The sequence below is a fragment of the Salvia splendens genome, chromosome 1 (genome assembly GCF_004379255.2).
Source record: "Salvia splendens isolate huo1 chromosome 1, SspV2, whole genome shotgun sequence".
In the NCBI taxonomy this organism is placed as follows: Eukaryota; Viridiplantae; Streptophyta; class Magnoliopsida; order Lamiales; family Lamiaceae; genus Salvia; species Salvia splendens.
Window position 1 is genome coordinate 1,114,799 of NC_056032.1, and position 20,832 is coordinate 1,135,630.

The window sequence follows — 20,832 nt, forward strand, 5'->3', positions numbered from 1 at the left end:
AGAAAGCCAACCTCAAACTTAATCCCCAAAAGTGTACCTTTTTGGTAGATTCGGGAAAGTTTCTGGGTTGTTGGGTTTCAAAGGACGGACTCAAGGCAAACCCCTCCAAAGTTCAAGTCGTTCAGAACATGACAATGCCGAAGTCCATACATGACGTGCAAAGGCTAACTGGATGTCTAGCCGCACTGAATCGATTCCTTTCCCAAGCAGCCGAAAAGCAACTGCCGTTCTTCAAGGTGTTGAAAAAGGCACCAAAGTTCGAGTGGGGAGCCGAGCAGAAAAAGGCCTTTGACGAGCTCAAAAGTTATCTAGCCGAGCTTCCTATTCTCTCTGCTCCAACCGGAGCCGAAGTAATATTCTTATACTTAGCGGCATCAGATCAAACCATCAGTGCGGTGCTTGTACGAGAAGAAGGCCTAAAGCAGTTTCCCATCTACTTTACAAGCCGAGCATTAAGAGGTCCAGAAACAAGGTATCAACCTCTGGAAAAAATTGCTCTGGCGTTAGTAAATGCAGCAAGGAGACTGCGGCCATATTTCTATGCTCACAAGGTATGCGTCTTAACCGATCTGCCTCTTCGGCAAGTTTTGACCAAGCCAGAAGCATCAGGCAGAATCGCCAAATGGGCCATAGAGCTGGGAGAACACTCAATCGAGTACCTACCTCGGAAAGCCATCAAGGGACAAGCCTTGGCAGATTTTCTTACAGAGGCCAAGTTCGATCAAGCAATCCCTGTCATTGCCGAACAAAAAAAGTCTGCCAATGCCGAACTAGCACAGCCCTTGGAATCCGAAGTAGAGCCGCCGGACTGCTGGAGCGGATTCGTAGATGGAGCTTCAAACAAGATAGGAAGTGGAGCTGGTATTTTACTTGTCGCTCCCGACGGACACGAGGTAACCTACTCACTTCGTTTCCTATTCCCCACTACTAATAATGAAGCCGAGTACGAAGCCCTTCTTGCCGGACTCCAGTTAGCGCAAAGTCTGCTCGCCAAATCTCTCAAAGTCCATTGTGATTCACAAGTCATAGTAAATCACATGTTGGGTACAAGTGAAGCTCGTGACGAGAGAATGAAGAAGTATTTGGACAAAGCGCAAAGCATCAGCCGAAGTTTCTCCTATTTTCGGATAATCCGCGTTCCTAGAGCGGAAAATAGCCGAGCAGATACCTTAAGCAAGTTGGCCTCAGATCCGAGCTCAAAGGCGGAAGAATTAATGCATCGAAGCATTGATGAAGCCGAAGTACATTCGGTATCCAGCTCGCCGAACTGGATGACGCCGATCTTGCAGTATCTGGATCAAGGACAATTGCCCGAGGATAGGAGAGAAGCTCGGAAGATCACGTGCCGAGCACTTCGGTACGAACTTCATGAAGGAGTCCTCTTTAGAAAGTCTTACCTCCAGCCATTATTGCGGTGCGTAGGACCAGGAGAGACGGACTACATCCTCAGAGAAGTTCATGAAGGATCGTGCGGTAGCCACATCGGAGCCAGAGCTTTAGCTAAAAAAGTTCTGAGATGGGGATATTATTGGCCAACCTTGGTACAAGAAGCAGTGCAGCTCGTCAAGACCTGCCCGAAGTGCCAAATCCATGCAAATATCCCAAAGATGCCGCAGACCGATCTATCCGCTATGCAGAGCCCTTGGCCTTTCATGCAATGGGGCATAGACATAGTGGGACCACTTCCCCAAGCTCCTCGGCAAATGAAATTCCTAATCGTTGCCGTGGACTACTTTACGAAGTGGGTGGAAGCTGAACCATTAGCTACGATAACGAGCTCGAAGGCATTGGATTTCGTCTGGAAGAACATAGTGTGCCGATTTGGCATACCCCACATCCTCATCTCGGATAACGGGACTCAGTTCACCGACAAGACGTTCAAGAATTGGTGCCAAGAGCTGAATATTCAACAGCGGTTCACTTCGGTCTCTCATCCACAAGCAAACGGACAAACGGAGGTAACAAATCGTATCCTGGTGAAAGGGTTAAAAGCTCGGTTAGAACAAGCCAAAGGACAATGGGTAGAAAATCTCCCTCAAGTCCTATGGTCCTACCGAACTACACCCACAACCTCCAGCGGTGAAACTCCGTACAGTCTGGTGTACGGCACTGAAGCCGTGATTCCGGTTGAGATCGGCGTACCCAGTCCACGAACTCTACATTTCTCCTCAGAAATGAATGATGACGGACTGCGAGCCGAGTTAGATCTGGCCGAAGAAAGAAGAGAATTGGCGTGCATAAAAGCAGCCAAGTATAAGGAGCAAGTAGCCCGGTATTACAACCAACGGGTGAAGAAGCTGCAATTTCAAGTGGGAGATCTCGTCTTGAGAAACAACGAAGTAAGCCGAGCAGAAAAGCTGGGCAAGCTCGAACCCACATGGGAAGGTCCGTATCGGGTGTCAGAAGTCCTCGGCAAAGGGTCTTACAGATTGGCTCACATGTCAGGAGAACAGGTACCCCGAACATGGCACATTTCCAACCTCAAGAAGTTCCATTTGTAAGAGACAGTCCGGTCGGTCAGTCAGTCTTATGTGCTTTCCTTGTTTTTTATTTTGCTCTCTTTGCCTATGTGCGTTTTTGTTTGTCTTACGTGCGTTGTGTCTGTCTATGTGAGTGTCGTCTCTTACAAATGTAACTGAGGTATCTTGTTCTTCGAAGGCTGATCCCCTTCTTAGAACGTGTACAAGCCAACGATTGTGCGTCAAAGCTTCTAAAGAGGATACAAGACCTCAATTCAGCTTAAACAAGCAGTTCGTCTGAAACGAGCTGCAACAAGCCCACGATTGTGTGTCAAAGCTTCTAAAGAGGATACAAGACCACAATTCTGCTTAAGAATCAAGCACTTCGTCTGAAACGAACTGCAACGAAAGTCCGATTCTCGCGATAAAACTTGCCTGAATTAGGACAAGGGAAAGTCCGATCCACGCGATAAAACTCGCCGAATTAGGACAAGGGAAAGTCCGATCCCCAAATTAGGACAACGGAAAGTCCGATCCGAGCGATAAAACTCGCCAAATTAGGACACAAGCTTAGTCCGGTCAAAGATGTTTATTTCATCAGGCCAAAGACGAGTCCGGTCAAAGATGTTTATTTCATCAAGACCAAGGACCAAGTCTGGTCAAAGAAGAGTTCACTTCATAAGACCGAGGACAAACATCAACTTACCCCGTACCATTATCCAGGATGCCGAAGTGATTCACTTCGCTTTTCGGGGGGGGGTAGTGATGGAGTATACTAAACAAGCCAGCACAAAGCCCAAGAAAGAGTATCAGTTCGGCATGACCAAAGAGTTCGGCCTCAGCCTACAGCTCAGTAAAAACCAACCAATCAAGCTCTGCCCTCAGGTCGGCATCAAGCTCTACTCTCAGATCGGCAAAAGCTGCTCGGCAATAGTTCAGCAGTTCGGTCTCAGCATCGGCAAAAGCTGCTCGGCAATACCGGACTGGGAGACACGATCTATCTAGTGGTGGACCCATGCAGGCTCTCATGACCTCCACGACATCCACGACATAATTGCTGATGATGTAAGCCACCGCCTAATTAGTGGCCATGCAGGATCTCATGACCTCCGTGACCTCCACGACTTAGGGTGGTGATGCAAGCCACGATCTCAGTTCTATATATAAACGGAACTTAGATCCGATAGAGGGGACACCAACTCTAAGAGAGAGAATATCATATAGCAAGCTTGTATTTGTAAGCTGTAGAAAACAGATCAAGCAATACAACTCTGCCCTCTTTTCTTCCCGTGGACGTAGATTTACCTCAGTAAATCGAACCACGTAAATCTCTGTGTCGTAATTTATTTTTACGAGCATTTATCATCATCAAAAATTCGCGGATTCATCAGTGGTGTGAAAACTGACCTCTAAAAATGCAGGGGGGCAAGGAATTCTGGAGCGAGAAATCGGTCTCTGTATCATATGCAGAAGCAACAACAAATGCATCCGCAACATAACCAACTTCCTAAACACAGGCGAAGCAGAACCAGCCTCGACGATCATGCCAACCATAGTATTGCCATGAAGACCAAGGATGCCATCCCTAACATTGGTCCCATTCGCGTCTAAATTAGTACTAGTTTGGTTATATTACTATTTTTGTTTCGTCGCTCTTTTAGTACTAGCGCAGATTTTGCCACCACCGTTATCATCGCTTCTACTAGTTTTATTTATGTAGGCAGCTTTCTCTAATACAAGTGACACACTGATTATAAAAGGTGGTTTTTGAGTTCTAGTTGAAGGAGAGTTTTTTACTTGTTTTATCAAAAAATACATTTCCATTTCCTTTGCTTGTTTTATCAAACTGCTTTGACAACATGGAACAAATGGTGGTTGCAGTGACCCCATTAAAACTAAACTAAAATGTACTCCATGTTTGATTTACTACAGCATTTATTGGATGTTAGGGAAAGTGTTCAATAATTCAACCTTAGGCAAATGTTCAATAATGCTAACAATAGAGCCATGTGCTCTACCTGCTATGTCTAAAATCTCACATTAATTGCAGTTTGGTATTGGTCCAACTTGTATAGGCAAAGAGACATTATTTTTTTCTCAATAACGAAAAAAACCGATTAATCGAACCTTGGTGATAAAATGAAGCTAAGTTGGTAAGACTTTAATAGATGAGATGAGAGATTGCAACTCCCAAATGGAAATCAAGCAAAACTAGGCACCTAAATTAGCAACCCCCACCCACCATGGCCACCCCCATTAATTGAAGCAGATGAAGGCAGCTCATGTGGGGCATATAATCTTCAATGCCAATCAACTTCATAATCACTTTATGAAGTGAAACAATTCAAGAATCAATATCTTTCTTTTTCTATTTTAGGATGTCCCATAAAATTAGTCAACTTTGCAAATTTGACCTCATTTTACATTTAAAATAGTTTAATCATTTTTTCTTTCTATTTCTATTGTACTTTAACAATTTTGCATTAAAATCTTTATTTTGACGGGACATATCAAGTATTATGTTAAAGTGTACCTACTCACCAAATCCAACCCCATCTATTAACTAACTTGTCTTTTTCACCAACTTGGCCAAATCAATCTCTCTCTTCTACATATATAAACACACACATATATACATCATATTCTTCAATTTTCACAAATAATATTGAAGAAATGGGGCGATCGCCTTGCTGTGAAAAAGCACACACAAACAAGGGCGCTTGGAGCAAAGAAGAAGACGAGAGACTAATCAGCTACATCCGCGCTCACGGCGAGGGCGGCTGGCGTTCCCTTCCTAAAGCTGCAGGTACAATACCCTTCATGCATGTCTCAAAATCAAGCGTTAATTAATTCTTTTTTCTTTCTTTTTTTTTGCAGGATTGTTGAGATGTGGAAAAAGCTGTAGATTGAGATGGATAAACTATCTGAGGCCTGATCTCAAGAGAGGCAATTTCACCAAAGAAGAAGATGACGTCATTATCAAATTGCACAGCTTGCTTGGAAACAAGTCAGTCTTGTTTTCATTTTTAATGCGGCTAATTAAAATTGCTCTTTTTATTGAGTAGAATTTGAAGATTTGATTTTGATTTGCGACAGATGGTCTTTGATTGCTGGGAGATTGGCGGGAAGAACAGATAACGAGATTAAGAACTATTGGAACACACACATCAAACGCAAGCTTCTAAGCAGTGGCATGGACCTACTAACTCACCGCCCAATCATCCCCTCCGCCGCCGCAAAAATCGACTCAACTCCGCCGCCGCAACCTAAAGAAAACAACTCCTCTTCAGCCGACAACAACAGCACCACCACGGAGGAGGAGGAAAACGGCGGCGGCGGGCTTGATTTGGATTTGAATTTGGATTTGAATTTGTGTATAGGAATTTCATGTCACCCCAATAAGTATAGGAAAAATGAGTCTTTCAATTTGAAGTCTTGCTATGATTTCTTGAGAGGATAGAGTTGTGCATCAATTGCCAATCTTATATACATTAATTGATTTCTATATATAGGTTTGTTGGGGGAGTGTTATATTGTTAACTCAATACTTAATTGTAAACTATAATTAAATAATAGTCATTAGATATTCAAATCAAGGGTCTGGATCATCAGCCCCGGAATGTCAATACGATCAACAAAAAATGCCAATAAAAGGTATTAAGGTCTATTTACAACAAATTAGTTATAACTAACTTTTGAAAAATATTCATAACTTTAAAACGCATATAACTTTCTCGATTTAAATTATGTTTTCACACAACATATATCAGATTAAAGATAATTTCATAAAGATTCTAACGAGATCTCACTTGCATATATTTCGATGTCAAAATTTTAAAAAAAAATTGAAAATTTTTAATTTTTTCCGTACAGCAACAAATGTCAACATAGTATATAAAATATGTTAATATAATACATGTAAAATGTCAATATAAGCAATGTGTTAACATTCTCAAAGCATTGTGTTGACATTCTCAAAGCATTGTGTTGATATTTTCGAAATACTATATTGACATTTTCATCCAAAACTCTAATTATATAGTTTTTTTATCCTTTTCGATTTAATTAATAAAAATGAAAATTAAACATAGCAAATTTTAGACCACAAGATTTCTAAAATCATATGGTCTTAAATTAGTTGTAGTTAGCAATTAAATGATGAGTTAGCAATTGATCACTCCCCTAGATTTGTGTTATTATATATATACTCCTTTTGTACTATCTTCAAATTAGAAAATGGATGTATTGAGGTTAATTGTAATGTAAGGAATTAGTGAAATTAATTCATGAATAGTACTAATCATGTACTGAAGTACTTGTTTTCGATACTAATTTGAACGAAAAGAGTAGTTCAGCCTTTTAGTTTTTAATTTCATTTGAATATTTGTCATTTGAATTATGAATTCTTTTCGCATAATTCACAATTTTAACTCCACTAAACTTTTTAAACGCACCAAACAAGTATCCAATTTTATAATTTTGTTTATATTATGTTCAAATTAAAGTTAGTGACGCTAGAATCTATGGATTGAGGGTCTTTGAGACCATTGATAGATTAAGTTGCAGTCTAACCTAAATTGAAGTCTTAATTTATGCAACATATATATCTAAAAATATGAAATTATTTGCGAAATTTACATAAATTGATATATATCCTTATGGTAGAACAAAAAGACAATTATGTAGACTTTTTAATTTAAGTTGAGGGAATGGTGAAATTTGAACTTCGAGTGTTTATTATTATAGATAAAAGGTCATACTATTTGATGCTTCAATTAATAGGTCATTAATTAGATATAAGACTTGATATTTAACTACTATCATAATGTTAGTTAATTATAATGAAAACAGTTAGGTAACAACTCGAATAAGAAAATACGTAGTCAACTAATGATCTTAAAGTTTTACGTAAGTTGGTAGTAATACTTAAGTTTAATTTATGGTAATGATCTTGATGTACTTCACACCTAAGAGAGAATATTATTTTTTTGGTGCATACGGTTCAACTAATCACATGGCCTATGTTTTAAATTGTTACAAAGTCGGTGCATATAAATATTTATTAATGATTCATTACGACTGGAAATAATTCTTTCATGTGCAAGAATTTAGTAGGAGAGGATTATAATCTACCTATATTTAATAAGAAAAAGTCAATGGAACTATCAACATTAAGCACTATATATATTGCTTCGAAACTTTAAATTTCTATATAATAAATTAAAATTTCTTTTGTGAGCAACAAAAAAAAGTGTTTGATGAATAAGAATCGGAATATATTGACCTTAGTATCAAATCTACTTTTGAAAGAAAATCATATATATGGTGACAACTTTTGACTCAATAAAATCTGATCAATAATGCAAAAAAGTTACAATTAATATTGACTTGCAATTTAGGTGTCATAATTTGACGTGGATTAGGTACAAAGAGTTCCATGCTTTCCAATAATATAATAGGGTCACTATTAAAAGAATATGACATACACATATTTACGACTACGTGTGTGTGTTTTATGTATATTTAGGTAGCACCGAATATTATCCAAGTCTATATATTCCTTGTATATTATTTAAAAAAATAATCTCCACGTCATATTTTTTAGACAATGGATATATGTTCTTAATTTTGTTGCTTATAATCATGAGTTCGATTACATCCCCGTATATATAATTCAATCAAAGTTTGAGCAAATAGAAGTATATATTATTGGAATTAAATATGATTCATGAGGTGACTTGGAATTAGTGTAATGTTAGTGAATGAAAAGACACCTACTCCCACAAATGTACATTTGTGTGAGAGTGAGCAATGTATTTCTTTAAGAAAATCACACTAGCTAGCATTATACTATTAAGTATATATATCCATCATTTCGATTTTATAACTACACCTAATATATCATGCATAAGAGTAAATATGGTAAATTATTACCACTGTTATTATTATTGTTATTATTATTATTATTATTATTATTATTATGTGCATGTGACATGTTTGGATGGTAGGCAAACGAATCTTCCAAATTTGAAAAACAGTAAAATGAAAAGTTGGGGAAAAATAAAGTAAAATGATAGTATAAACAATTTGGTATTTTTAGAGTTGGTGGTGATTGTGATTGTGATCGGAATGGATTTGGAAGTCATGTAAACCCATAACTTTAGATTTGTGGAATCCTACAAAGGATTTTAGGCCAGCCAAACATAGCCTGTTTTTCAAGCATAATCCAGCCTACCATTATCCTTCTTTCCTAGTTTTTTTTTTAACTTTTTCTTATTTATCTTATTTAATTACTTATACTACCTCCGTCCTTTAAAAACAACAACTCTTCCCGAAACCTAAGACTTTGTGTATTCGGCAAAACAAAGTCAGAGATAAATAATGTCGAATAACCACACTCTATTATTACACTCATTTTGTCTTAAGGAAGATCGATTCACAACTCAAGATGATTAAAAAAAATGGATAGGAAAATTTCTATTGGATTAAGCCATGTTACTCCTACCTAATAATTTGGCATTTTCTGGCATCATATCAAATTAGGGCATAATACTAATTCCACATAAACCTTTTAAATCTTTCTTATTTGTCTTCAATTTGCAGATTTTCTAACTTGATTATGGCATGGAATCGTGTTCTTGCTTTTTGATTGGAATATGACATTTATAAATAGTAATACTAATTATATTTATAATTATCGATATATAGAGACACATGCACACACGAAGACAAATGTACATGATTATTGTACAGTATTCCTCATTATTTAAAGCCCACGCCCTCGAATCCAATATAATTTGCTAGGCCCAATATTTTTTAAGTAAATATTGTATGAAGATCTAAATCTAAATCTAATTTGCTAGGCCCAAATTTGCTGTACCTATGTAATAGGCTGACCAAAATCTAAATCCAAATCCAAATCCAAAAATAGGACCCAAATATTATTTTTCGGTTCCAAAAAATTGATGATATAGAAGGACAAACTCTTTATAAGTTTCTACATTAAATGAATGTCCATATAAATTTACTACAAAACAAAATGTTCGATACATTATTAAAACAACTTAAAGGCTGTCTAATTTGTTAACAAAGTTCGAAGTTTGAGGCTTAAATAACCATTTTCTCTCAAAAAAAATTTTCTGGAGTGTTTTTTAATGGTAAAAGATCTTAACTAAAGTAGCAATTGCAACAAAATTGACACTTTATTCCATCGATGATATTTACAGATACAGACAAATCGTGTTCACTACGAGGGGACAGGTAGGGTAGATAAAGCCAATGAATTTGACGGTCAAAGGTGGAATGATATGATATTATATTATATTAATATTTTTTATATTATACTATTTGTTATTATTAGGGATGTCAATCGGGCCAGCCCACCGGGTTTCGGGCCAACCCTATTCGGGTTGCGGGTCAATCGGGTGCGGGCTAATCGGGTTGTTATTTTTTCGGGTTATAAAAGTTCGGCCCTAACCCTAAAAGCTCGGGTTTCGGGCTAGCCCATCGGGTTAATCGGGTTGCTACCGATAAAATTAACATGCGATCAATCCAATAAATAATGGTGAAAATTAGTTATATTTATAAAATGTAAAATATTTAATTATGATAAATTTGAGATATATGCGTAAACTCAAATATTAACATGATCAAATACTAATATTTGAGATTTATGCAACATAAAACATAAACATCAAGAAATTTTAAAGCATGTTTAGAAATTTAAATATATTTTTTTAGTGAATTTGAAGTTTCTAATTCATTTATCTATTATTATATTAATAAAAACTTAATATATAATTTATATATTTAATATATAAAATGGAAAGTTATTTTTTCAGTAATCTGTATTATAAAATAATCAATGAAGTGTCGAATTAGAGTCAAACAAATACAACAATATAAATTTTATCGGGTTTCCGGGCCAGCCCATCGGGTTTTCGGGTCTGGCCCTAACGGGTTGCGGGTTAATCGGGTGCGGGCTAATCGGGCTGTAATTTTATCGGGCTGGAAATTTTCAGCCCTAACCCTATAAATTTGGCTGGCTATTCGGGTCAGCCCACGGGTTGCGGGCTAAATTGACATCCCTAGTTATTATTATTGTAATTTTTTTTTATTGTGGCTTGATTTGTGAGTGGTTCGAATGCATCAACTACTGATGTTTTCCTTAAAAACTTTTTATATATCGACATCCATAGCATGTAAATAAACAAAATTGAGTAAATTACTATTCGTTCCTTCATAAATCAAAGAATGCTTTCCCTAACAAATAATGCACATAATAACATAGTATAATTGAAAGGCAAACAAATCATTGGAATTTGCAACAGTCCAACTTGAAACTTTTCCTCAATTGACAAAACATATATTTAAAATTAATTAGATTTTTGCAATTCTCTGGAATTTGTTTCTGTTTCCTGATTCCCATAAGCCCACTCTTGTACCACACATATGACAAGAAATTCTAAACGTTTCCTAAAAATTAAAGTCTGGTACAAATTTGGTACAAATCAATGGTGGAGGGTCATTTTCAAATTTATAAATTTGCCTCCCAAAAACATTTCGAATTGTTATAATTCATTAAGGAGATTTGGTTCACTAACTACCTTTCAACACTTATCCTAAATTAAGTGTTTTGTTAATCCATAATATTTATTAAAAATTACTAATAAATTAAGAAATCCGGTATTAAATCGTTTAACCACTCTAGATTGGCATATTAGATCGTATGTTTAACCCTTGGTGTCAAACATGTGATCAAAGACTATTTTTGTGCAAAAACTGAAAGATCAAGCTAGAATACGAACTACAGACCATGAACTCTTCGCGTATGAGTAAGAACGGAGAACAATTAACAATCCTTCGATCATAAAAGATATATACGGTGGATGCATCTTCTTAATAATGATATGCAATAACTTTACGTTCATTGCATAGCGAATGCAATAATCCTTGCAGTGTTCTCACACTCTGTAATAAGATGTGTTTTTATTTTAACCAACTCACAGACACATATATAAAAACAAAATTAAATAAAATTTTCAGAGATTCAAACCCTAGTACTCCTAAGAATCACTTTCAACGATTAGATACTAAAGATGAATTCAAATCCTCTACGGGCGATTTTTTTCCAATACTATTATTTTCACTATAAATATGTAACTTACACTTAAAAGTGTAATGGTTGCCTATATTTATTACAATAACAAACATTTTATTTATTACAATAACAAACATTTTATACGTAATTTTTTTCAAAATAATGATATGTTATATAACCTATATTAATATTTATCATGTGCTAGTACTTCTATATACATCTTACACATGTTTGAATTTGAATATCCCACAAACTTTTATCAAAAAGATAAATTATATAGTAAAAAAAAATCACCCCACACTGCTCACTCAGCCTACTCCTATAAACTACCAAGCAAGATCACTCGAATCTCATATTTTGTTCTCATCTCATCAAATGGATTCCGACGCTGCATTCAACAAATTTCTCTATTCAAATTTCTCCAAAAAATTAGAAAATTTCATTTGGTCTGAAGAGGAAAACACTTCTCCTAATGCAGAAGAGCTCAACGAGCCCGTGATCGACCTCCGCGGTGGCGCCCAAGCCACCGATCTCATTCGAGCCGCGTGCCTCAGCCACGGCTTGTTTCAAGTGACCAACCATGGCGTCGATTTGGAGCTCATAAAATCAGTATATGATCACGTGAATTTCTTCTTTAATCTCCCAATTGATGCCAAAATGAGGGTTCAGAGGCGCCCCGGCAGCTTTTCGGGCTACTCGTTTGCAAATGCAGATAGATTCTCTTTGAATCTTCCATGGAAAGAGATTTTTTCTTGCATTTTTCGTGAAGGTGGTGGTGATTTTGATGAGATGCCCCTTTTTTTCGAATCCGCATTTGGTCAAGAATTTGAGAAGATAAAGTGAGTTTATTTTTTTTATAGATTATTGTTGTTCTTGCATGTTTGATACTATGATTAGTCTTTTATTAATGCTCAATGATGTTACTACTGTTTTGTTTGTTTTGAAAAGTATATATACAAATACCTTCACTATGTGAGGTGTGTGTTTTCTTGATTTCTTGTGTGTGTGCGTGTGATATATCATATATGCATGGTCAATGGTGTAATCTTGTTCTTCACTATGTGAGATGTGTGTTTCCTTGGATTTGATGAGTTGGGAGTTTAAAGATTGTATGAAAAATTTGATCTTTACTATATATGACCTAAATAATGTACGGTTACATTAGTAGTATTTTATTAATTTTAAGTTTTGATTTATGTTGTTGCAGATTGGATTTCCAAAAATATTGTGATGCCATGAAAAAGTTGTCTCTAACCATAATGGAAATATTGGGGATGAGTTTGGGGGTTGATAAACAATATTATAAAGAATATTTTGAAGATGGTAGCACTATTTTGAGATGCAACTTCTACCCTCCATGCCAAGAACCAGGCCTAACCCTTGGCACCGGACCACACTGCGATCCCACTGCTCTCACCATTCTTTACCAAGATCAAGTCGGAGGTCTTGAGGTCTTGGCCGATGGCCTATGGAAGTCGGTGAGGCCAATACCCGGTGCCCTAGTCGTCAACCTCGGCGACACTTTCTCCGTAAGTCAGTACTAACACAAATTATCAGAAAATATTTTTGTTCCGATACTAAAACTTTAGAAGAAGAAAAAAAATCAGAATTTGTGACAATTATAACCTAATGATTGATTGAATGTAATAGCACATATTTTATCAAAAGAAATAAGCCTTTTCCATGTTGTTAAGTTGTAATTATCATAAAAAAGTTGTTGTATAATCACAGAAGAGACATTTGTAATTGATGCCTATTTAATTAATCAAGAATTGTAACAACACTTATAGTGATATTTCATGGGAAATAGTCATATCAATATGTTAGTTTGTATATTTTGTGAAGGCATTATCAAATGGAGTGTACAAGAGCTGCCCACATAGAGTTGTGGTGAACAAATCAATGAGGAGAATTTCAATGGTGTATTTCTTGTGCCCTTCAGAAGAAAAAGTGATCAAACCTCCCAAAAATCTAGTGAGCTCAGAGAGGCTGAGGCAATATCCAGATTTCAAGTGGTTGGATTTCCTCAATTTCACACAAAAACATTATAGGGTTGATGTTGCAACACTCCAAAATTTCACTAAATGGCTCAATTCCCACCAGCCAACCTAAACCCTAGGTTTCTTAGACTTTTGTCACCCCACCACCACAATTTATGCAATAATTATACATGCCACTTGTGTGTGTGTATGTGTATGTGTATGTGTATGTGTGAGTATATATATAAATGTGTGTGTGTATTTATTTTGGTGAGTCTAGCTTGCTAGCTAGCTAGCCCATTTTGTTTGTTATTAGGGTTAAAGGTATTGATTGGAAGGGGGTGGCATTTTACTATGTAATGTTATATCTCATCGTGTGTATGGTGCAATACTTTATGAAGTTTCTATATGTTGTCTACTCTTTGTTTCTTGTGATTTATTTCAACGTGTTAATTAAACTATACGTAGTATAACAATTTCATGGAGTGATAGTTTAAATCATAACTTTGATGATTTTCTTAATTGTCTCATAGATTTGAATTTGGGGAAGCATGACATGGACGTCGGGAATGTGATCCCAGCCCTATTTTCTTGTAGGGGACATAATTGAGTGAGAATTGAACGTGATTTCAGCCATATTAAATCATAACTTCATCAATCACGAAGAAAAAGAAGAAGAATGGAAGGAACACGATTTCAGTCCTATGTTTTGTACAACACGTAAATATGGAGTGGAACGACGTCGTTTAATAATTTATTCCACAACATATGTTCCCAGCGTCCACATCATACGTTGTCGGCTTCCACGTCATACGTTCCCAGCGTCCATGTCACGCTCAATTTTTCCAAAATTCAAATCCATGGGTAATTTTCAGAAAATCATCAAAGTTATGATTAATCGGTCCAAGTTATGGAATATACCAGAAATTGACCAAATTTCGCGATTTTTTGGGCTATTTGCCCTAGATTTTAATACTAAAATAGCATCTGAAGGGTCTTGACCTATAAGACAGTTCACCAATATTTTTGTGATTCCATAGTTAGACTATACATGTACAATAACGATCAAAAGCTTAAAAACTTAAAGCGGAATGGAAAAAATAATTCACCCATTCTTCATTTGATTGATCATGGAAGGATTGAAATTGAAATAGTAGAATAGATGTAAAATATATGATGGGGGACATGACTGTAACTAAATCCAAAATGTTTGTGTAGGGATCAGACAAGTCCGAGTTCACTAATTACCGAGACCTCTTTGTTCTTATATAAAAGAGCTCAGCCAAACTCTCAACCACGCGGTTGATTTACAAATGATCTAGCTATTACACAAGAACTAGCTATTACACAAGAATCCTAGCCCTCCTTGACCGGAAGCTACTGAACCACCGAGTAAACCTACACACTTAACACACACGTTAGCACAACAAGAAGGATCCTCTCGGATCGTAAGAGTAAAGCAAACAAGCGAGCAGAAAACACAAGAAACACAAAGAAACCGAATTGATCTTAGCTATGGCTCAGCCACCCGCTAATAGTACGAATCTATTCTCCAGAAACCAGATCCAAGGGAGCACGTTAAATCCACCAGTGATTCACCTCATACACCAGATATCAACCCTTAATCACTCCACTATGCCAGATCTGAAACCTCTCGAACACAAACTCACAGAAATCCCTAGTTTCACCAACACCCCAGCAACCGAAGTAGTTGCCTTCTCCAACACTCACACAAGATCAATCACTCAAATAACCGTGAAAAATCACAGTGAAACAACCGGAGACTCATCGGTGAAGAAGAAGAGAAGAGAGAATTCAACAGTCGAGAGAGAGTAGAGAGTAGAGAGAAGAGAGAGTGAATTGAATGTCAAGCGGCAGAGAAGAGAGGCAGGGGTGTATATCACCCGGGCATTGGACTAGGGCAGCCACTAGCCCAATTTCCATCTGGGCCTCATTTAATTCACAGCCCAAATAATAGTCCACAGCCCAATTATCCAACATACTCCACCTTGGACATTATTCTGGGAAACCAATTGCATTATTAGCTAAGGTTTAAAATCATCATAGCCTACAAGGTAGCCCCCTCAGCTCCAAAGAACATAAGTTCACTAGCATTTAGGGAAGCCACCAGGTTGCCTATTAGACACCAGAGGGTTGAGACCCATTAGTCTAAAGGACTGCATGCCTTCAGCCACCTAACACCCTTACCACAACTGATAAGGTGACTGGGACTTTTCCTCCGGGACATGCAACCTATCCTAGGTTAAAATGCAAGTATTTTATGCAGAAAAGAAGTTTTTCAAGTGGTAAGCATTTAGTACCCATGCCAGCAGGGTTTCTATCAGTATGCACTTTTTGAAGAGAAACTTCACCATTTTCTACAATATCTCCAATGTAATGAAACCTTACATCAATATGCTTTGTTCTATCATGGAATACAGGATTTTTACATGACTGAATAGCAGACTGAGAATCAAAAAACACATTAAGAGGAGATTTCACAAAGTTTAGTTTAGAAAGCACTCCCTTCAACCACACAGCTTCTTTCATTGCCTCTATAATGGCAATATATTCTGATTCAGTACTGGACAGAGCCACTATGTGCTGCAGCTGAGACTTCCAGCTAATACAAGATCTATAAACAGTAAACATATAGAAAGTGGTGGACTTCCTTTTATCCTTATTATTAGCATAATTGGAATCAACAAAACCAGTTAGTGTCACACCATCATCACATTTAGAATAGCACAATCCATACTTAGCAGTGTGCTTAAGATATCTCAAGAGCCACTTTAAAGCTTCCCAATTAACAGGACCAGGATTAGCCATGTATATACTTAAGCAAGATACTGCATATGCAATATCAGGCCTGGTACTTACCATCAGATACATTACTGATCCAATTGCATTTGCATAGGGAATTTTCTTCATGGCATCAATATCATGTTTAGTTGTGGGACACAGATCTTTACTCAACATAAAATGAGCAGCTAAAGGCACATAGGCAGGTTTAGCATTAAACATGTTAAATTTTTTCAGAATTTTGTACACATAAGGTTCCTGATACAAAACAAGCATACAATCTTTTCTATTCCTGAAAATATTTATTCCTAATATTTTCTGAGCATCACCAAGGTCCTTCATATCAAAATTCTCACTTAAGGCAGTTTGCACAACATTTATGGTTTTCAAACAGGGACCCATTATAAGCATGTTATCAACATACAATAGCAAGAAGACAGACACATAATCAAGATTCTTCACATATAAGCATGCATCAAAAGTACTTCTCACAAAGCCCAACTTATGCATACAATTATTAAACTTGACATTCCACTGTCTGTGAGACTGTTTTAAACCATACAGAGCTTTTTTCAACAAACACACATGATTGGGAAATTTATGATCAACAAAGCCCTCAGACTGTTTCATGTAAATTGGTTTATCTAAATCATCATGCAAGAAAGCAGTTTTAACATCCATTTGTTTCAATTCTCAGTCAAAGTGAGCACATAAGGTAAGCATTAACCGCACAGTGGTAAATTTAACAACAACAAAAAATTTAGTATAATCTACCTCCTCTTGTTGAGTAAAACCTTTTGCCACAAGTCTGGCCTTGTACCTAAGACCCTCTACCTCACTTTTCAACTTATAAAGCCATATGCAATCAACCACAGATGCACCAGGAGGCAAAGGTACAAGGATCCAAGTAAGATTGATTTTAAGAGAATGCATCTCCTCCAACATAGCATTATGCCACTGATTCCAGAATTTAGACTTAACAGTCTGCTTATAAGACTGAGATTCATCCACATCAGATTCATACACATTGAAAGCCAAGTTAATCAAGGCAACCAGTCCCACATAACCATCATATCTAGAAGGTTTCTGAACATTAAGCCTTCTAGGCATATCCCTAGATAACACATAGTCACTTAAGTTGGGAGCATCAATAGAATTTTGAATACCAGTGGGGCTATTTAACACATTCTAGGCAGGAACAGGAGGGTTAGATCTCACATGACTATCATGCATATCACAAGCATTATTAATATTATCAGGCAAAAGCACATTGTTGACTTCATTAGCTTGTAGATTTCCCTCATTGGGTGTCTCATTAGGAGTATAAACTGGGTTAGAGTTCCAAAAAGGCTGCTCCACCTCACTTGGAGCATCCACTGAATGCTCCACATCAATGGGTTGTTCTGTGGACTCCACCTCAATAAGAGGATCATTGTCCACAATGTCTGGAGCAGGGTTATTAGTCACTTTTAAGCAAGGAAATTCATCTTCATTAAAAACCACATCCCTGCTAATAATGACCCTAAACCCAGGCTCATCTCTCAACCAGACTTTATACCCTTTGACACCCTTAGGATATCCCAGAAAAACACCCTTTATAGATCTAAGTTCAAGTTTATCAGTTTGGTATGCACAAAAGCAGAACAACCAAACACCCTTAGATGAGAAAGATTCAGAGATTTTCCAATAAAAACATGTTCAGGGCACTGCCCTAACAAAGGCACAAAGGGAGATCTATTAACCAAGTAAGTAGCAGTCAACAAAGCTTCACCCCAAAAATTTTTAGATTAACCAGATTTTGCTAGCATGCATCTCACTTTATCAAGTAAAGTCCTATTCATTCATTCAGCAACCCCATTTTGTTGTGGGGTATAAGGTACAGTTTTATGTCTTTTAATTCCAAAACCAACACACATATCATTCATCTGTTTATTACAGAATTCCAAGCCATTATCAGTTCTTATAGCCTTAATTTTATTTCCTATCTGAGTTTCAATCAAAGTTTTCCATTCAACAAATTTTGCAAACACTTCATGCTTATGTTTCATGAGAAAACACCAAACTTTTTTTGAAAAATCATCAATAATTGAAAGAAAATACACAGAGCCAGAATGAGAAGACACAGAAGCAGGGCCCCACACATCCATATGCAAGTATTCAAGAACATTTTTACTTAGATTTGCAGGTACAAGAGTAGGAAAGGTAACCATATGTTGTTTACCCAGCACACAAGTGTCACAGAAAGGCAAACTACCATGAACATCAGCTTCAGATAAGATAGCATGCTTTTTCAAAATATTCAGGCCTTTTTCACTCATGTGACCAAGCCTATTATGCCTCAACATAGTTTTATCAGATTTAACAATATTGGCACATACTTTTTCACATGTAAGAGGCACAGCAGTACAGACATACAAACAACATTTTCTTTTGGCTTTAAACAAACACATAGAACCTTTGCAGATTTTCATGCAACCTTCCCCCCATTTACCCCCAATGCCAGAATTCTCAAGGGCAGTACAAGACATCAAATTATAGCATAGATCAGGAACATATCTCACATCCTTCAGATTCAACACATAACCATTATCAAACTTTAAACATAGTGCCAATTCCAAGAATTTCACACTTCTTGTCATCAGCCATTGACACATAAGTATTAGTTACATGCTTAATACACTGAACACTTCCTTGAAGGGACTAACATGATATGTACATCCAGAATCACACACCCAATCATTTGAAGTAAGGGGGCACATAGAAGAAGCATTTATATACATCAAATCATGCACCATATAAACAGATTCATTATCAGCATCATACTTAGCCATATTCACACTATTTTCAAACTGAGAGTTATTATTGGGAGGCTTATTCTTTTTAGGCTTTGTACAACTCTTCTATAGTGCCCAACATTTCCACAATTAAAACACTTTTAAAAGATTTAGTCCTTGCTATTGGACCTAGATCTGTACTTTTTCTTGAAATTGGAGTTGGTATTCAATCCACCATTTGATTCATTCCCCCCTCTTGACTTAGGTCTTCCCCTGATATTTAGAGCCTTATTAAAAGCATTTTTATCAGCAACTCTTTCCCTTAATTCAAGTTCTTTAGATTTTAAGGAACTAATTATCAAGTCCAGAGGGGCAGAGTCCCTGCCATACTTAATGGCAGCTTTCACATCACTATAAGAATCAGGTATGGCATTCATTAGAGCAATACTAGTGTATTCATCAATTGTTTTATCACCAGATCTTTTAATATCCTACACAAGCTTCTGAAATCTATCCACATTTTCATCAATATCCTTGGATAAGTCAAGCTTAAATTTGATCAATTTTTCAAGCAAAATACATCCTTGAAGACATAGAAGTTTCAGTAAACAAAGTATAAAGGTGTTTCCACATTTCAGAAGCAGATTCAATATGATCAATTTTCCTAATCATAGAATCAGACAAATTGAGAACAATAGTAGCTCTAGCCAACTCATTCATTTCATCCAGTTTTTCTTGAGTGTCATCAGGCAAAGAGCCATCAACAGCCTTAAACACTTTTTGTTGAATAAGAATGCATTTCAATTTCTGTTTCCAAATCACAAAATCTTTTTTGCCATTAAAAGGAACCAAACCAACAGGTTGAGACATTTTTAAAATCACTTTTGCAAGAACACATGAAGCAAGACAGAAACACACAACCTTGCAAACTTTCAGGCACAATGACATACACAGCAAGACAGAAATACACAATCTTGCAAACTTTCAGGCACAGTGACCAGGCACACTTTCACACAACTTTCACAACAAATCAGACCTCAAATCCATGACTGTCACCAGCACACTGGCTAAGGCTATCCCAGTTCACAATCACTCACTTCTGGAGGGCGCAGGGGGTCACTTAGGCAGTATAACTGCTTGGTGGTCAAGTAATGAGAGATCAGAAATCACATAGCACCAAGAAACAACAGAAGCAATAAACACATAGAAAGCAAGAAAAAGCCTAAGTCTTTGCCAAAGACTGTCTACCAGCAAGCAATATCCCAAGCCTATATTTGGCACTAAACAGAAAAAGAAAACAAGAGATTCAGCCAATTTACCAGAGCGAACCCTCACTCAAAGGAGGATTCCACTTGCCCACCTCCTTAATGCTACTCGGCGTGCCGGACTAGTCCCCACGTGGCTCTGATACCACTGTAGGGATCAGACAAGTCCGGGTTCACTAATTATCAAGACCTCTTTGTTCTTATACAAGAGAGTTCAGCCAAACTCTCAACCACGGGCTGATTTACAAAGGATCTAGCTATTACACAAGAATCCTAGCCCTCCTTGAGCGGAAGCTACTGAACCACCGAGTAAACCTGCACACTTAACACACACGTTAGCACAACAAGAAGGATCCTCTTGGATCTTAAGAGTAAAGCAAACAAGCGAGCAGAAAACACAAGAAACACAAAGAAACCGAATAGATCTTAGCTATGGCTCAACCACTCGCTAGT

At 37.0% G+C, this 20,832-nt stretch overlaps 2 protein-coding genes across 2 annotated transcripts; both read left to right on the forward strand.

Moving 5' to 3' along the window:
• The first annotated feature begins 5,106 nt into the window (after positions 1–5,106).
• Positions 5,107–5,966, forward strand: LOC121793249 (myb-related protein Zm38-like). The gene is made up of 3 exons (XM_042191337.1): positions 5,107–5,265; positions 5,337–5,466; positions 5,556–5,966. Exons 1-3 carry the CDS (start codon positions 5,133–5,135, stop codon positions 5,917–5,919), a joined length of 627 nt encoding a protein of 208 aa, XP_042047271.1. The 5' UTR covers positions 5,107–5,132; the 3' UTR covers positions 5,920–5,966.
• Positions 5,967–11,934: 5,968 nt separating this feature from the next.
• Positions 11,935–13,947, forward strand: LOC121803024 (gibberellin 20 oxidase 2-like). Its single transcript, XM_042202729.1, has 3 exons — positions 11,935–12,398; positions 12,767–13,088; positions 13,405–13,947. The coding sequence occupies exons 1-3, from the start codon at positions 11,935–11,937 to the stop codon at positions 13,669–13,671; spliced, it is 1,053 nt and encodes a 350-aa protein (XP_042058663.1). The 3' UTR covers positions 13,672–13,947.
• The last annotated feature ends 6,885 nt before the right edge of the window (positions 13,948–20,832 follow it).